The sequence below is a fragment of the Salarias fasciatus genome, chromosome 7 (assembly GCF_902148845.1).
Source record: "Salarias fasciatus chromosome 7, fSalaFa1.1, whole genome shotgun sequence".
Classification (NCBI taxonomy): Eukaryota; Metazoa; Chordata; class Actinopteri; order Blenniiformes; family Blenniidae; genus Salarias; species Salarias fasciatus.
Genome location: NC_043751.1, coordinates 13977581 through 13993042, shown reverse-complemented (window position 1 = coordinate 13993042; position 15462 = coordinate 13977581). Strand labels below are relative to the sequence as shown.

General features: G+C 41.9%; 1 protein-coding gene across 1 annotated transcript in view; it reads left to right on the top strand.

Moving 5' to 3' along the window:
• The window catches only part of pdhx (pyruvate dehydrogenase complex component X), a 30843-nt gene extending 21928 nt beyond the window's left edge, over nt 1-8915 (top strand). Inside the window, exons 8-11 of the mRNA XM_030096831.1 lie at nt 1265-1323; nt 3086-3244; nt 7085-7149; nt 7979-8915. Coding sequence (XP_029952691.1) covers nt 1265-1323; nt 3086-3244; nt 7085-7149; nt 7979-8234 — 539 coding nt within the window. The 3' untranslated portion in view covers nt 8235-8915. The remainder of the gene's footprint in view (nt 1-1264; nt 1324-3085; nt 3245-7084; nt 7150-7978) is intronic.
• Nucleotides 8916-15462: the final 6547 nt, after the last annotated feature.

Genomic DNA, 15462 nt, shown 5'->3' with positions numbered 1-15462 from the left:
ATTTAGCCTCCTCCTGTAACAAACGGTAAATCTGTCCCAGTCCGGACTCCGTGTCGGAGGAAATGGGCCGGCCATTCCAGACCTATTAGCGAGGTTGTGTGTGTTCTGAGGGATTCTCTGCCCGGTTGTTTTTGCGGACTCTCATTGTTCAGGAGCAACGCGATTTCACGGTTAGCTCATTAACCACCCCGCTCACAGCATTCATAACCGTCTGGTACGGCACTATTGGACTTTAGTTAAAGTTGGCACCGATGATGGTCAAAGCCTGCATCAGCTCACTCCTGTCACTGGAATAAATGCCAGTGGCTCACCGAGCGCGGCTGAATCTGCTCGTCTCCAGTACACAGTATGCACGTACAGTTAAACTGCATGATCCACCTGCTCAGTGCCATACAGGCTCCCCTCTCTGAACCAAAGCAGACTAAACTAAATACAGAGAGATGATCAAGAGCTGAACGTCAACAAAATGTTATCAACTTCTTTTTGTATCAGTGTAATTGCAATTCTCTTTAATTCCAGAATATCAGCCAAGCTAACTCCGAGCTCATCATGTTTTAATTTGTCAGATTTTCCTTATCAACCTCAAATACATCTATATAGCAATATCACTCCAGTTTTTGTCTGGGCTTTATGCGTGTGATGCTGATTTGTGACACTGAGCGTGTGTGATTGGCTGTCCACATGTCAAGCGTGTGTCCTGCCTTCACCCCATAACCAGCTGGGATTGGCTCCAGCTCCCTGCCACCCTCAGCTGTATAAACGGTAAAGAAGATGGGTGGATGTAGTCCTGTTCTTTTTGCTTAATCGCTTCCACACCAGTTTACCCCAGAATGATGCATTGAACTGCAAAATATGTGCAACTTTTTTTTTTTTTTTTTTTTTTTTTGCCCTTTACATTACACAGATGCTTGTTTGAATGAATATCCCGGAATTAGGAAGTCAAGTCAGCATCTTAAATTCATGGTTTTGTTTCTCAACCCATTCCTGATTTTTTTTTGTATTGTGTGTACATACTGACCTGTTAAAAGGAGACTTATGCAATTCACTCCACCTGTCACTGCTTATGTTATTTCATCATTATTCCATTAGTAGCACTCATTATGAGAAGTGAGCGTTATTTTTTTTTACCCAATATGTTTTTTAACTGTCATAGAATTAAGAATATTTTTATTTCCTTTTTTGTGGTTTTCTAAATGTGTCTTTGCATAATCTTGAAAAGAGCCGCAGTATGCTCATGCTGATTGCTGTTTTTTCACCTTTTCAGAACAAATCAAAGTGTCTGTTAATGACTTCATCATCAAAGCAGCTGCTGTTACACTGAAAGTAAGTATTGTTTCACAGTCGTCGTGCATGTGGAACTTGTTTGTGCAGTTTTTTTTAAGATTATTTTTCTCCCAAATCATCTGTAGTGCTTTTTTTTATTTATATATATATATATATATATATATGTATATATACATATATATATATATATATATATATATATATATATATATATATATATATATATATATATATATATATATATATATATATATATAATTTGTGATTTGCCTGCAGGTGTCAGATTCAATGTGTTTTTTATGGAATTATCTAGACCAGAGGTCTGCAGTCATTTTTGTGACTTTCTGCCAAATGAAGTTGAACTGGAGCCACAAATCACATTTAACCTTTAAATTAAAATGAGGCTAATGCAGCTTATGAAGTTTCATATTAAATAGTTTTGATGCACAAACAATAACTATATCTTACGATGCATTCATAAGGTTTTAACTACAGTTCATAATAGTGAATATTTTATTACATTTAACCTATTTTTTAAGCTAATTTTAACAGTTTCGCTCAAGCTTTTTTCAAGCTGTTTTGTAGACAATTTTAATTTTTTTGCTGTTTTAACCATTTTACTACTTTTGCAAGCCTTTTCCCCAACCCTGTTTAATTGTCTTAATTTAGAAAATCCAGACATTTCAGTTTTTTAATCCATTCTATCATCTTTTCTCTCATTTTTTGAGGTTTTAGCTATTTTTCCCAATTTTACTTGTACTTTTTTTTTAAATCTCTTTTTAACCAAGAGTGCTAAATCATTTTGAATGCGAATGTGATATGTAACTGTGGTTAAATTGTTTAAATATTTATTGAGGTTTCATGATGTGAAAGCTTCACGGAGTCACAGTAGAAGGACTAAAGAGCCACATGTGGCTGCAGACCCCTGATCTGAACAGACGTCCGGCAAACCACACTGTCATAGATTTCATACTGACAGTGATGTCCTTGAAATGTAAAGGAAGCAAAAGCCAAACTGCTGTATGTGCATTTACAACATTGATACTGTACTGTTGTTCATGAAGAGGAATGTGTGGAAGGTGTTTAGGGTTGAAAAAATGCATGATATCTTCTGCTAATTTAGTTATTCAGGATAAGAATTTGTCACAGCTGTGTCTGATAGAAACACTATTTCCTATTGCATAATACTTTTCACACTACTCTAAAACTATTGTTTGCTAAATTGAATGTTTCTCTGCCCTGAGAATTTGCATGTGATTGACGCTGTGCACATGGACAGCATCTATGAAACACAGATAAATGGAGGCTGAGCCACGGAACCTGGCTGTTTGGCACACGTGGTTCTGTAAATGGAAGGAATGCGGAACATACATGTGCATTTCCCACTTAATGCGAGCACAAACTACCGAGCCACTGAAGTGCTCTCACATAGAACCCAGACATGATGTGTTGCAAAAATACCTTTAAAAGAAAGATCAGTTGCACTGTGACCTCAGTGGTCGCTGTACTTTCCTCAGGTTGGCACATAAACATCAGGAAGAGGTTAATTTAATGTTTTAAAATCCCAGAAATTCAGCAAAGATCTTGTCTTTAATGTTGTGTCTGTTTTCCTGATCATGGCGCCGTATTCTTTAACATTTTAAGCTGTTATTTATGATTGGTTGTCACATTGCTGCAATCATAGTGAAATGTTCTTCATTGCACCACACTTTAATTTAACATTCTTCATGTATCTTTAATCCTTATAATTATTTTATTGTATTTTTTCCCTCTTTTTTCTTGTTATCTTTTATTAATCAAGGAAATGCCAGAAGTGAATGTCACCTGGTCTGGCGAAGGGCCCCAGGCGCTGGATTCAATCCACATATCCATCGCAGTGGCGACTGACAAAGGACTCATTACACCCATCATCAAAGATGCAGCAAACAAGGGAGTGCAGGAGATTTCCTCTAATGCCAAGGTAAAGATCACAAGACAAAGATGAGATAAAGCCCTAAAAAAAAAAGAAAGTGATAAACCACTATGTGCATTAAATAAACCCTGAAGTGAGAATCTCCTTAAGCCTTCTTCAAGGACAGTTTTTGTTTGGATTTCCTTGCCGGTTGGTAGGTTGTAGCTTTAATCTGTGAGGGTGTTCAGCGTATCATTACAGGTGGAGACATGGAGTTTTCTGGTAATTTGCACATGGGAGTAAACATAGCAATCGAAACCTGACTGCAGTCACGCAGCATAAGGAAAACAAACACTGCATCTGTAGAGGTGTGCATGCCATTTAGATGAATATTATTTCATTTAATGTTCTGTCTCTGATTACGCTTCAAGGTACCTTGAGTATGACTTTGCGGTTGTGGACGGCTGTAGGTTTAGGATAATTTGCTGGTTGGGTTGCCGCTTTGCTCTTTCACGGGCCACAGGTGGAGTCTCAGGCAACAATGTTGGATTCTTTCTCCTGCTGATAGTCAGCAGCTGAGGTCGATTCACAAACAAACATATTCTCATTAAACCGCATCCATAAGAGACAAAAATTCAGTAGACATGTTTTTAAGTTAGGGTGATGAACAACGTAATCTTTTACAAAAGGAAATGCCTGTTTAACATAAAGCAGGAGTGTCAAATTTGCAGAAAAGTCTTAATACACCCAGCCTGTGCATCGTATTTCATTATCAGTAATAGTCGCAGTGACTGTCGCAGGAGCAGCCGTCGTCGTATTTGCAGTCAGTGACAGTGGCTGAAGTCAGAATAAACAAACACCGGTGACAGTACCAATTGAAAGTGTGCAGGGCTGAGAGGCTGTGCGGAAAACGCCCAGTCCGTCTGCGAGCGTCAGTGAGAGCCATCCATGGTTGAGATGGGAGGAAGTGAATGGGTGTATAATGAGGTTTTCGACATGGTATTTACTCAGATTCTAGCGTTTATGACTAATCTGCAATGGTTTAAATTCGTGTCATCAGCGGCCGCCGCATATGTAATTGAGCCAGTGTTGACTGTCTGGACAGACGTGTCGGGACAAAACGCTTCGGTACTGAACGCTGCAGATGGTAACAACATTAAGTGCTTCACTGCGAAGGGAAGCAACCAGCTCCTCCAACACTGTAAAGGTTAATGGCGTCGCCGCGTTTTCATACAGTTGAACACATCATTTGGCTGCCTTTAAAACCCACAGTGGAGTCGATGCAAAGTATTTATTTCACTTCATGCATCTGCTCGCCATACAGGGTTCCATGTGTTAAATCATTGCATCCAATCTCTATAATTTCCCATATCATGAACACCAAATAGGCAAATAATATGTCTGGCTGCTTCATGAAATGAACACTTTCACAGATTTAAGTGCAACATGTATAGAAAATTTGAAGACATTCAGTGTGCATTCAATCACGCATAATAAGATAGCACATGATCAATTGGCTTGAATTGCCGACCTTGTTTTCACCTCTTCTGTCATTCATGCCCGAACTCGCTCATCTGAGGTTCAAAGTCTTCTCAAGGACACTTCAAGAGGCGGAGCTGAATATTGAACCACAGGTGGTGGCTTTAAAGGACAGTGTTATTCCACCTGACCCAACGCTTCTATTTTGAAATTCCTCTTGATTCCCACAGCATTCACTAAGCCAATATCACCCAGGCCTTGGTGGAACCATCTCAGGCAGGGGTGTCAAACATAAGGCCCATGAGAGAAAACCGGTTCACAAGAGGCTCCAATCCAGCGCACTAAACCACCAGCAGAGTGGTGGACATGACACAACACCAAATCCTAAAGCTGTGCTGTCAGTTAGCAGAAACATGCATGACGCAACAGCTATGGGGGAAGTGTTTTTGACAGTTAACTGTGTTTTGCACCAGAAGGTATCGTAAAAATTGGCTTTATGTTGAGAATATAGTCATTTATTGTTTGATTTTATGAAAAAATACAACTAAATTGAAGAAATCACGCCAACCTATTAAAGCAGGAGCCTTCAGAATAAGAGCACCTGGAAGTTTCCCAGGTCTGGCACAGACAGTGGAAAGTATCTGGTTGTGGTTTTTCTGGCATGATTTTGATGTAATTTTGATAATTAATTATAATTTTCATAATTAGTAATACTGATAAGTGATTTTAGCCTTTTCAATTCTGTGTCTGCTGCATCATCCCTCAGCCGTTAGTTTGGTCTTTAGGGGCAGGAATACAGCTCAGTTGGAGGAGAGCTCAGGTGGCTGGACTCAACCCCACTTGAGAACGTTCCACCTCCTCACCCTGAAAAGCTTTTCACTGGCTTTTTGGAACCGATTTGCGGTTGCCGTCCTGCAGAATATTAAAATGCCATCCAGTGAGATCTCATAGTAGTGGACGAATTGTGGCACACAGGATGCCCCTGTTCACTTATACCCTCATCAGCAAGTGTGCGGTTTCTTTGACAGTTAGTTTTACTCAGCTTATTAAGAAAAAAAAAAAAAAAAAAAAAACTTCCATCCTGCTTGATGAAGAAATTGTAATGACAAAACCAACCGTTGGGAGTTTTTCTTTTTTTTGCCTGCTATTTCCTCTTCTCATTTAAAAGAAAAAGAAAGCTTGTGGTTGTTCAGAAAACCGAAGTTCCTCTGGCTCTTTACCTGCAGTGTATATACTTTCAGTAGATCCTTTTTATGCCCCAAAAAAGGGCCTTTCATTGTGCCACATTGCTTTTTGTACATTTTAATAGCATCAAGACAACATAATAACTGATTGTCTTCTTGAATCCAAGTCAGTATTATATCACTCACATGAACCTGCAGGTGTAAAAATGTCTCTAATGCATGAGAAGTAAAAACTCAGTCCACATTTCACTCCACTTAAGTCCTACCTCCATTCACATTAGTGACACTTCTACTTCAAGTAAACTACATTTAGCTGGAATTTATTGGTCTCAAATTAAAATAACGGGGATCTTGCTGCTGCCTGCTGGCTGCTGGTGTGTTGGAGTGGAGTTCTGAGTGCTCTCATCTCAAATGTGCCCACTTGGTCTCCAGTGGTGGCCCTGTATTAACCTGGAACTGCATTTCCATAAAAGTACAATTCCTTTTGCATGAAGCGGGGATGGACATATCGCTCTTTCAGGTTTTCCCACAGTGATAGGTCAGGAAAAGGTTCTGTAGGAGCTGTAGGAACATCTGCATTCACAAGAGATTTCTTTTAAAACTCGACTTGTATTGGCTCTCAAGAGTCATTCTCATCAAAAGCTGAGTGGACAAAGGACAGACACCAGAAATAATACGTTGATCATATTTTCTCAGTTCCACCCTGACGGTTTCATTGTGGTTTCCTCAAGCCTGTCAGTCTCACTCATTCTGTAGAAGGACAAGGAGGCTGCAGCGATACGTTCACTTTGCCTGCCAGATGTCTGACCTTCCCTTCTGGGTGTTGTCAATTCCCTTTCTTCATTTGGAGCAGTGCACAGTCTGATGGCTTCCATTTATATCACTGCTTGTTATTGGGCATTCATCTTTTTTCTGGAATATTATGCTTGAAAATTATTCCCTGTAGTTTTTCACCATAAGGTTGAAATGGTATAAAAGTGAATGAAGAGCGTCTCAGATAGGATTGTTTTTGTTTATCTTAGTCAATGACACTGTAGTACTAAATGTATGCATATATTTGATTGTTGTTTAGGAATTTTCTTTGTGTGTCCCCGCTGCCTCTCGGCCATTATAAATTAGAACTGCTTCTCAAATAAACACACAGAAAGAACATGCACATTTCACGCATAAAGGACCCAGCACACACTTGAAAGAAAGTAGTATTTACAGAGTTCACAGTTAAGAGTCTGCTTTAATGTCGTTCCAGGCTCTGGCCCAAAAGGCTCGCGATGGGAAGCTTCTGCCAGAAGAGTACCAGGGAGGCTCTTTCAGGTAAAATGAAGACTTACGTCAGTGGGAGCATTTGAAATGTGTGCAGTGATCTCTTTATTGTTTGAACACTGACCCACCAGAGTCGGTTGTTTTGTAACTCTAATTATGTGTCATGATTTCATCTCATCTGTTAACGTAATAGTTGGCATGAATTTTCACTATTAGATTTCAATTCAGTTTCACAGACAGGAAATATATAATGTATGTCCTCCATTTGATGCGAGCCTGAACTATCCGTGGTCTCTGGGAGACGAAGCCCATCAGCTCCACTGCCATCAATTGCGGAAAAGTGGAAGTGAGGCTTTTTTAACTCATTAGAATTAATGGTGTCATTTAGACATAAATGGGGTTTCTGTGTCAGGCAGGAGCGATGAATTTCTAGGGAGACGCAGCTCTTTTGTCCTCCTGAGGATATATGTGTGCATCCTTCCCCTGTTCGTTTTTTTTCTTTCATCCCCCTGAGCAAAGAGTCTCATTAAGGCAAGCATCAAACCGCCCTCAGGTCAGTCTTACTTACCATATACAACATTTAAACCGAGGCTGTTGCTGCTGTGTTTCCTCCATGTTCAGTGTCTGTTTGATAAAATCTAACATTCACAGAAAGGGTTTTTTTTTTTTTTTTTTTTTTTTTTTTTTTTTTTTTCCCTCTCGTTGTAATTGATAATGTCCTTTTTTGGCTAAATGGAATCGCTTATAGAACCAGTGTTATTTCCGCTTCATGCATTATCCTCATTTGAGACAGATTAATAATGCATTGTGCGTCCCGTCTTCTCACTCTCCTCGTATCAACCCTTCCTCCCGTCTGCACCTCCCCTCCCCCCGACGACAGCATATCGAACCTGGGCATGTTTGGAATCAGCGGCTTCAGCGCCGTCATCAACCCTCCTCAGGCGTGCATCCTGGCCGTCGGCACCTCCCGGTCCGAGCTGCAGCTGTGCGAGGACCAGCAGACCCTGCGCACCCAGCAGCTGATGACGGTCACGCTGTCCAGCGACGGGCGGCTCGTGGACGACCAACTGGCCTCGCAGTTCCTCGATAAATTCCGTGCCAACCTAGAACAGCCCCAACGCATGGCCCTAGCCTAGAGGACATGCACAGATTGATGATAGTGATTGAAGAGGAAATAATAAGGCAGCCAACGCCTACATGACAAAGCTTGGATTGTGCTTTTATAAGGGAAGAGCTACTAAATAGACGCCTAAAACGCACAAAGTAGTGTTGTGTATATAGTGTAAAACTGAGATTCAGGCTGATAGACGTCAGGCTTTGTCATGAAGGAGCTGAGGAGAGCTTCTTCCAGAATAATAAAAGGGTTCTGACTGTGGTGCCAAATGTCACCAACACAGAACTCCTGCAGCAAACTGTGCCCCACATATTTCAAAATCGGTGGTTTGTGTACCGTGCTAGCATTGTGTATATATATTTAAGACTGTTCTGGCTCCAGCTCCATTTGCATTGTATCGACTCTGTGACTAATAATACACATGCAAATAGGGCTGTCAACCCCTCCCCTACTGTACATTTGTCAAAGATATTTATTACTGACCGGTGCGATTTCCAACCAGGGTAAACCCAAATAAACCATTTCCCAGTTGTTCAAATGTTCGGAATCTAGATCAGTAATAATTATTTGTTAAAGCATTTATGCTGTATAACATGTAGACAACATGTCACGGAAAACAAATCCTCCAAGTCCATGTGTACACGGGATTCATTTAACTTTTGGTCTTTGTCAAATGGCAATAAAACACACTGTTCGACCTTCAGATGTGTGTGTGCGTGCCTCATTAAAAACGTGTCTCGATCTACAGCTCGCAGGGAAATCACGGCATTAGGTGCAACCTCTGTGTGTTTATTTGTGTGTTTAATTAGAATCTAAAGGGATTACATAAGAATTACTTCATACAAGCTAATTAGTGTAATTTGCTGGGCTGGGTGGACAGGTCAGACAGAGCTTGCAGATGTTATCTTTGCTGTAAGCATTTGCAGAACAGCTGTTTACAAATGTATCAGCACCGGTCAGGCGGAGCTTAACCCAGATATGAGAAAGTGCCGTCTGACTGATGCTGTGCCTTAAACAGACTGTGGATGGATCCACACGCATGTGAAAGGTTGCGATTTCAGATTTTCACACTACTTATCTCTAAAGGGCCGCTTCTTAGACAAACGTATGGGTGTGGGATACAGTAATGCGTTTTGACGGAGTATAAAAAAAAAAAAAAACCTGCTTTGAAGCACTTTATCGTGAAATTCATGGCTATTTTTCCCGTGTGCTGCACCCAATTTGCGAGATGGGTTTTCTCCATTGAAATTCAGAATATAAATGACCTGAGGTGAGTTGTGGATTATGCAGGTAGCACTGGAGCAGAGGTACAAGAGCAGCATTCATTTTTAATGTGGTTTCGCCCGGGCTGGTAGAGGGGAAAAAAATACCGATATTAACTGTAACAGCCATCTTTTCCCCACTGACTTGTGTTTTCTGCAGCTGTTCACGCACTTAACCACTTTGCAGCAACGGTAAGGCAAGGACATCTTGTTCTGTGGTTGCTGCGGATGCACATTTAGGTACAGGATTGACGAGGCGAGGCAGGCACGGGGAAGTGTACATAGGGCCAGGGGGTTGTGGTGGAGGTGGTGCGGGCGAATTGGCATGGCCCAGCTGTTTTCTACAGTATCTCCACTGTCCGGCAAGGCATTTGCAAACAGACCCGGTTCTAGTTACCAAGGTAATCGCAGGCTCACTCAAATGAGAAGTAGAGGACGGGAACTGTGCCTTCCAGCTTCTCAGCAAGAATCACAGTTTAAAAAAAAAAAAAAGAGGGAAAAAGTCAATGTGCAAACCTACTTAACTTTTTCCATGCCGCATAAGTTATTCATTCATATTTTTCTGCACTGTTGAATTAGAAGCGGTAAGTATCTGACACCAGATCCAACCTGATCCCTTTCTTCATCTTCAGCTATCGCCTTCTCATTGAATATAAATTTGTCATTGCCTTATGAGACGTGCTCATAATCCAAACGCTTGCCACCGTGAGCATTTATCTCTGAGCACAACTCCACCGTCTGCTGAGATGAGATAGAGTGCCTTTACGGATCAGCCGGAGATCAGCTCGAATGCAGAAAATGACACCGCTGCATGACAAGTTGAAACCAATGTAGGAGCTGACTGCAAAGCACAAAAAAGAAAAAAGAAAAAAAAAAACACTTGCTAAACTTACAGGAAATGTGCATGTGTAGATGTGGATGTTTCTTTCCCCACTAAACCATAGATTGCAGATATGCAGTGAAAAAGTGACAGCTACGTCAGCAACAGTTTGTGTTCTTTGAAATGTTTGTTTTTCTCCTGTGCTCTTCCCCCGCCATAAAGGCCAGTGTTTGTAAAGCGTTGTGAATGTGAAAAAGGTTTTCTTGGAGCGGTGTTGTCCGTTGCCTGTAAATAGGAGCACTCTGTTGGCCCCATGCCAAATTGGTGAAATCACTTTCCTCTCCGAGGCTTTTTTATCTTTTATCACATTTTGCCATCAGCTGTACGACTGCCGGAGCTGTTAAATCGAGCTGTTGAACAATGCCGCCTCCCCCCCTCCACCCAAAAAAAAAAAAAAAATCGGCTCCTCCGCCAATGCAGCAAAACAGATTTTGACATTTTCTCGGCTTTCCCGTCACAGCCTGACATTTACCTCTGTGATGGCCACCCGCCAGTCTCCACCCGCCAGTCTTGTTATATGCATCAGCTGGACAACAGGGCCGCCAGACAGAAAGTGTGAGGTGTGTTCTCACCGAGCTTCTGATGGACTGTGTGCGGGGTCTTGAAGATAATGTGGGGGCTCCCGCTGCTGTGTAGGTCAGGCTCAGGGACACGCAGCGTGGCGCGGAGCGGTGGAGGCAGTTGCCATGGAGACCGAAGAGGACGAGTGGGTACCTCTGTTGTGCTGACGCTTGAAATTCTGATGAATGTGTTGGTGTAAATACCAAAAGTGACACCGGTGACTGAAATTCACATCCGAGGGGTTTTGGCGTGCGCCGTCCACCTCAGTCTGCACCCCGCCTTCTTTTCAGTATGTTACCTACATCCTACCAGAATTGGGGAAAAAAGAACATCAAAAATTCAACTCAGTTCAATTACTGAAGGGTGTTTCAAGGCCTTTTGGAGACTTTTCTAAATCACAACAACGAATAAAAGCTATTAGATGTGATTTTGCTATCATTCAAAACATGTTTAAATGTGTTGAACTGACCCATGTCAGGATTCTGAAAAATATCTAAACCCAGAAAAACAAAAATATCACAATTTCTAGAGCTAAAAGTAAAATAATAATCCCATTGTCAGAGACTTGCCCCATCAAACCCCATCTGGATTAAAGCTTTTTTTTTTTTTTTTTTTTTTTTTTTTCAAGCAAATACATTAATCAGATGCCCATTTCTGCACTGACTTGTGGGAAGGAATGAAAGTCACTAAATAAAGTTTATCGTTTGGTAACTGGTTAAAATGTGTCTTTAAACTTCCTACCAAGAAAAAAAAAGATTGAAATAGATTCTATGTGGCATTCTGCATCTCGTTCTCAAGAAAGGCAGCAGACTGAAAGTCAAAATGAAGACCAATCCCCAATCATCTGCCAACTTTCAAAAACAACCTGGTGGTGATATAATTATGTGATTAACTATTTGTCTGTTTTGCCTCCCAGAAGTCCCTACTTTTCCCACATACACAGAGACACCAACTGTACAGCGTTTCCCTGTGTGAACAGGCTTTGTGAATAATCGCCGGGGTTGGTGCGAGGCTTGTTCTCATCCACATTATCTCACGCTCAAGTTTGTTCAACCATTGTTGACAGGATTTCCTCTGCTCTGCCCCTTTTCCCCTTACCACCAGCACATCCCCATTCAGTCGTCTTTTAGCTGGAATGCGAACTTCACTCCTGCTCCCCACGCCTGCCGCAAATTGCTACCTTAAACTTCCATTTCCTTCTTCTGTCTCAGTCACGCCACTCTCAGAGCCAGTTGTCAGTTCTTCCAGCTTAGTTTGCGTTTTCTTTCCTGCTCGACGTCATGCATCCTGTTTGACACTTCTGAAAAGTGGCAACATGTAAATGAGCACGAAACCAAGCGGCATCCGCAAAGCACTGCACCTGTAGGACCTCCTCAGCTCACGGGCCCATTCGAAGCGCGGGTGCGGATGACGCTGGACATTCCAGTCGACTATACAGTGATGCTGTGCCGCTGTCCAAACATGCCGTCTGTGCCGTCGCAGCACCCGGCAGAAATGAGGCTCTTGCCTTGTTGTTGTTGTAAAGCCTGGCCTTTTGAAGCAGTCCAGTCACGCTCCCATGACGGTGGGATAACTCATTCAACTCGTGAGGCATAGCCTGGCTCGTAGGAACACAACAAAGACACAATACCTAACAACCCTGCTCACTTCCTCAAAGACCTCCAGCCCAGAGCAGATATACTCACCTCAGAGTAGTGTAAGTTCAGCCAATTGGAAGCATATTGGTCAAATTAGGATTCAAATTTATTAAGTACAGAATAATGGAAAGTCTTGAGAATCAACATTGGTAGGGAGTTCTTGTTCCTTATTTTTATGTAGGTGGACCATGTTGAAGCAGGAAATGAATGCTTATGTTTCCAAAGATTATACCCTTATTATAGACTCTCTGCTGTGGTTCTGGGATGAAGAGAGCTCCAGACAATGCTCAAAGGGTCAGAGGAAGTTTTAAAACTGCATAGATAAGGTGGACCTTATATAACCTGGTCACAATGGTCAATTAGAGCTTATTTCTTTAAGGAAGTCAGTCTCAAGGCCTGAAGTACTGCAGGCAGTGGGTGTGCTCGAGAACAGGCCCCGGGGTCATCACACGGTACACCAGGTGGTCACCAGCTTTGCACCACAGCCGTGCAACCGCTCACTCTCACTGCATGTTTGGAGCATTAGTGACAGATTTGATCTCGCTGCTGTGTGCGTATATGGACATCTTGCATTTCTTCTATTGACATTCCAGTGACGATGCTGGCTGAGGGGGAAAAAGATACGTTCCCCTGCAGGAATGCCGCCATTAGTCAACCATTACCACAAGTACTCCCACCCACAAGGACTTCCCATCCAGTGGGAACCCGGAAAAACCATCATGGAATATTCTTTTCTTTGCTGGATGAGCATTGACTGACTCAGCAGTCTGCTGTTTAATTTAGGGTTTAGTCATGTAGAGTGTTCACCGCCAGTATTTTTTCTTTTTTTTTTTCTTTTTCATACTGCTTCAGTGTTGTAATAACAGAAAAGAACCCAGTCAACTGACAGTTTTCAGTTTATCATTCAGACTAACATAAGCTGTTTTATGACCATGATATTCCTAACCCACTCCACCTCACACAAAAAGTTATTAGATCTAACGAGGGTGAATGGGTTTGCTTCACTTTGCTGGACTGACAGTGACTGATAGTTCTCCATTGTGTTCTCCGGAGTGTGTTGACCAAGTCAGCTCTTTTCTGATCCCGACAGGCATAGGTCTAGCATCACTCATGGAGGGCGTTACACATTGACCCGACTGCTCAGTAAATGAGTGAATCATTGTGTCCCTTCTCAAAAACTTTATCAAACACATCAGTGAAGGTGGGTTAGAATGTGTTTCTGTCACACTTTTGTAACACAGGCGAACAGGTCAAGGGCGTTGACATGGCAACCAAAGGGGAAAAGTGAGTCAACCACAAACTGTTGTTTACCGTTATTTTTACAGATGAAAAAGTGTCGCCATAGCAACAGCTAAAACAGGAAGCTACTGCTATCCGTTGAGCAGGAAGTGTGAATTACTTGAATGCACATGTTCTTAACCTTTGTTTCTCAAGTGAACTCACATGGAAGTTGTGTGTAAAATCACGATGCATGCATCTGCTAGAATACGTAATTTGCTTTTTCATAAACAAATCATGAATGCCAGTCCAGTAAGAAAGCTGTTTGTTCAGTTCCTCATCTTGCTTTTCTTGTAAGTTGCTGAGAGATGCAGATGTTTTTTTGGGAGGAAGACCTGACCACGGTACCAGCCTGTGCTGAAACACAAAACTCACAGAACATGTTCAAGAGCTAAAGGAAGACGCTATCCAAGAAAACAGGCAATAACACACCAAGCAGTAGAATCCAGCAATGTTCTTGCCTATGGATGCATGTTTTGACATATTTTTGATGTCCGTGTATTCTGTTTTCTAGCAGCTGTGTAGTCCAGTCCATCCAAAAATCCAGTGTTTCAAATCAGAACTTGTCAACAACTTTTTTATGAACTGCGATAAAAAGGTAAAGAGCTTAGGGCTTGATGACATGTGTGATGTCTTGGCTTCATAGAGCAATAAGGCCAAAATTTGTCCATCCATCCATTCATCCATTCATTTTCTGCAACCAGGACCGGATCACGGGGGCAGCAGTCTAAACAGGGAGACCCAGACTTCCCTGTCCGGTGAGAACGGGACCGAGGACTGACCTTTGTGTGGCATATCGCAAAGCTAACCAATTGAGATTTAAAATTCCAAATAATTTGCTACACATCGTTTTCTGTCTGCAACATCACTGTCTCACCAACTACATCCAAAGTGAGCAGTTGATCAGAAATGGCCCCACATGTACGTAGTCGTACTGCAATGTAGAAAAGTCCCGTGGAAAATGTGTCGTGCCAGAGAGCAACATAAAAAAGTGCAAATACGAGCGTGTTGGATAATGTCATTAATGACGTACTTCATGGATTGTCATCCCATCTATCCATGTGACGTGTCAGTTAACAGATGCAAGAACTGTTTTTCCTCTTTCATATGACTGACAATTTTCCTCACACAATTACTCATAATGTGGCCTTCAAAGCAGCTGAAAATAGCAGTCAATACCAAACCTCTAATCTTTTTATCAGTGTGATAAACTAACTGTGGAAGGTAGCTGAATTAAACGCTGCCAGAAAATGAGCATGAGTGAGTGGGAGCAGCTTTTCCTCTCCAAAATGTAAATGAGCAGTCGAGTAATAATCACCGGGCAAATTGATCCGCTTTGTGTCTTATCCTTTATTGAACTCCGAACCCGTTACCTCAGACATCCCTGTATGTCAGATCCTCACGCAAACAAACCTCCAACAGGCGACTGATGAAAATGCCATATGCTTGAGTGAAATAAAGAGTGCTCGGAGCTGAAGAGCCAGGTCACTCATTGTTTGAGTGCTGTTCCCATGACGACAAACTTACTGGTCATGCTGAGCCATTAGACACTCTTTAAGGCTGGCCGGTGGGGAAGTCACAGAATTACAGCATGTCATGTTGCATTACAGCATGTTTCTTATCTTTCTGTTT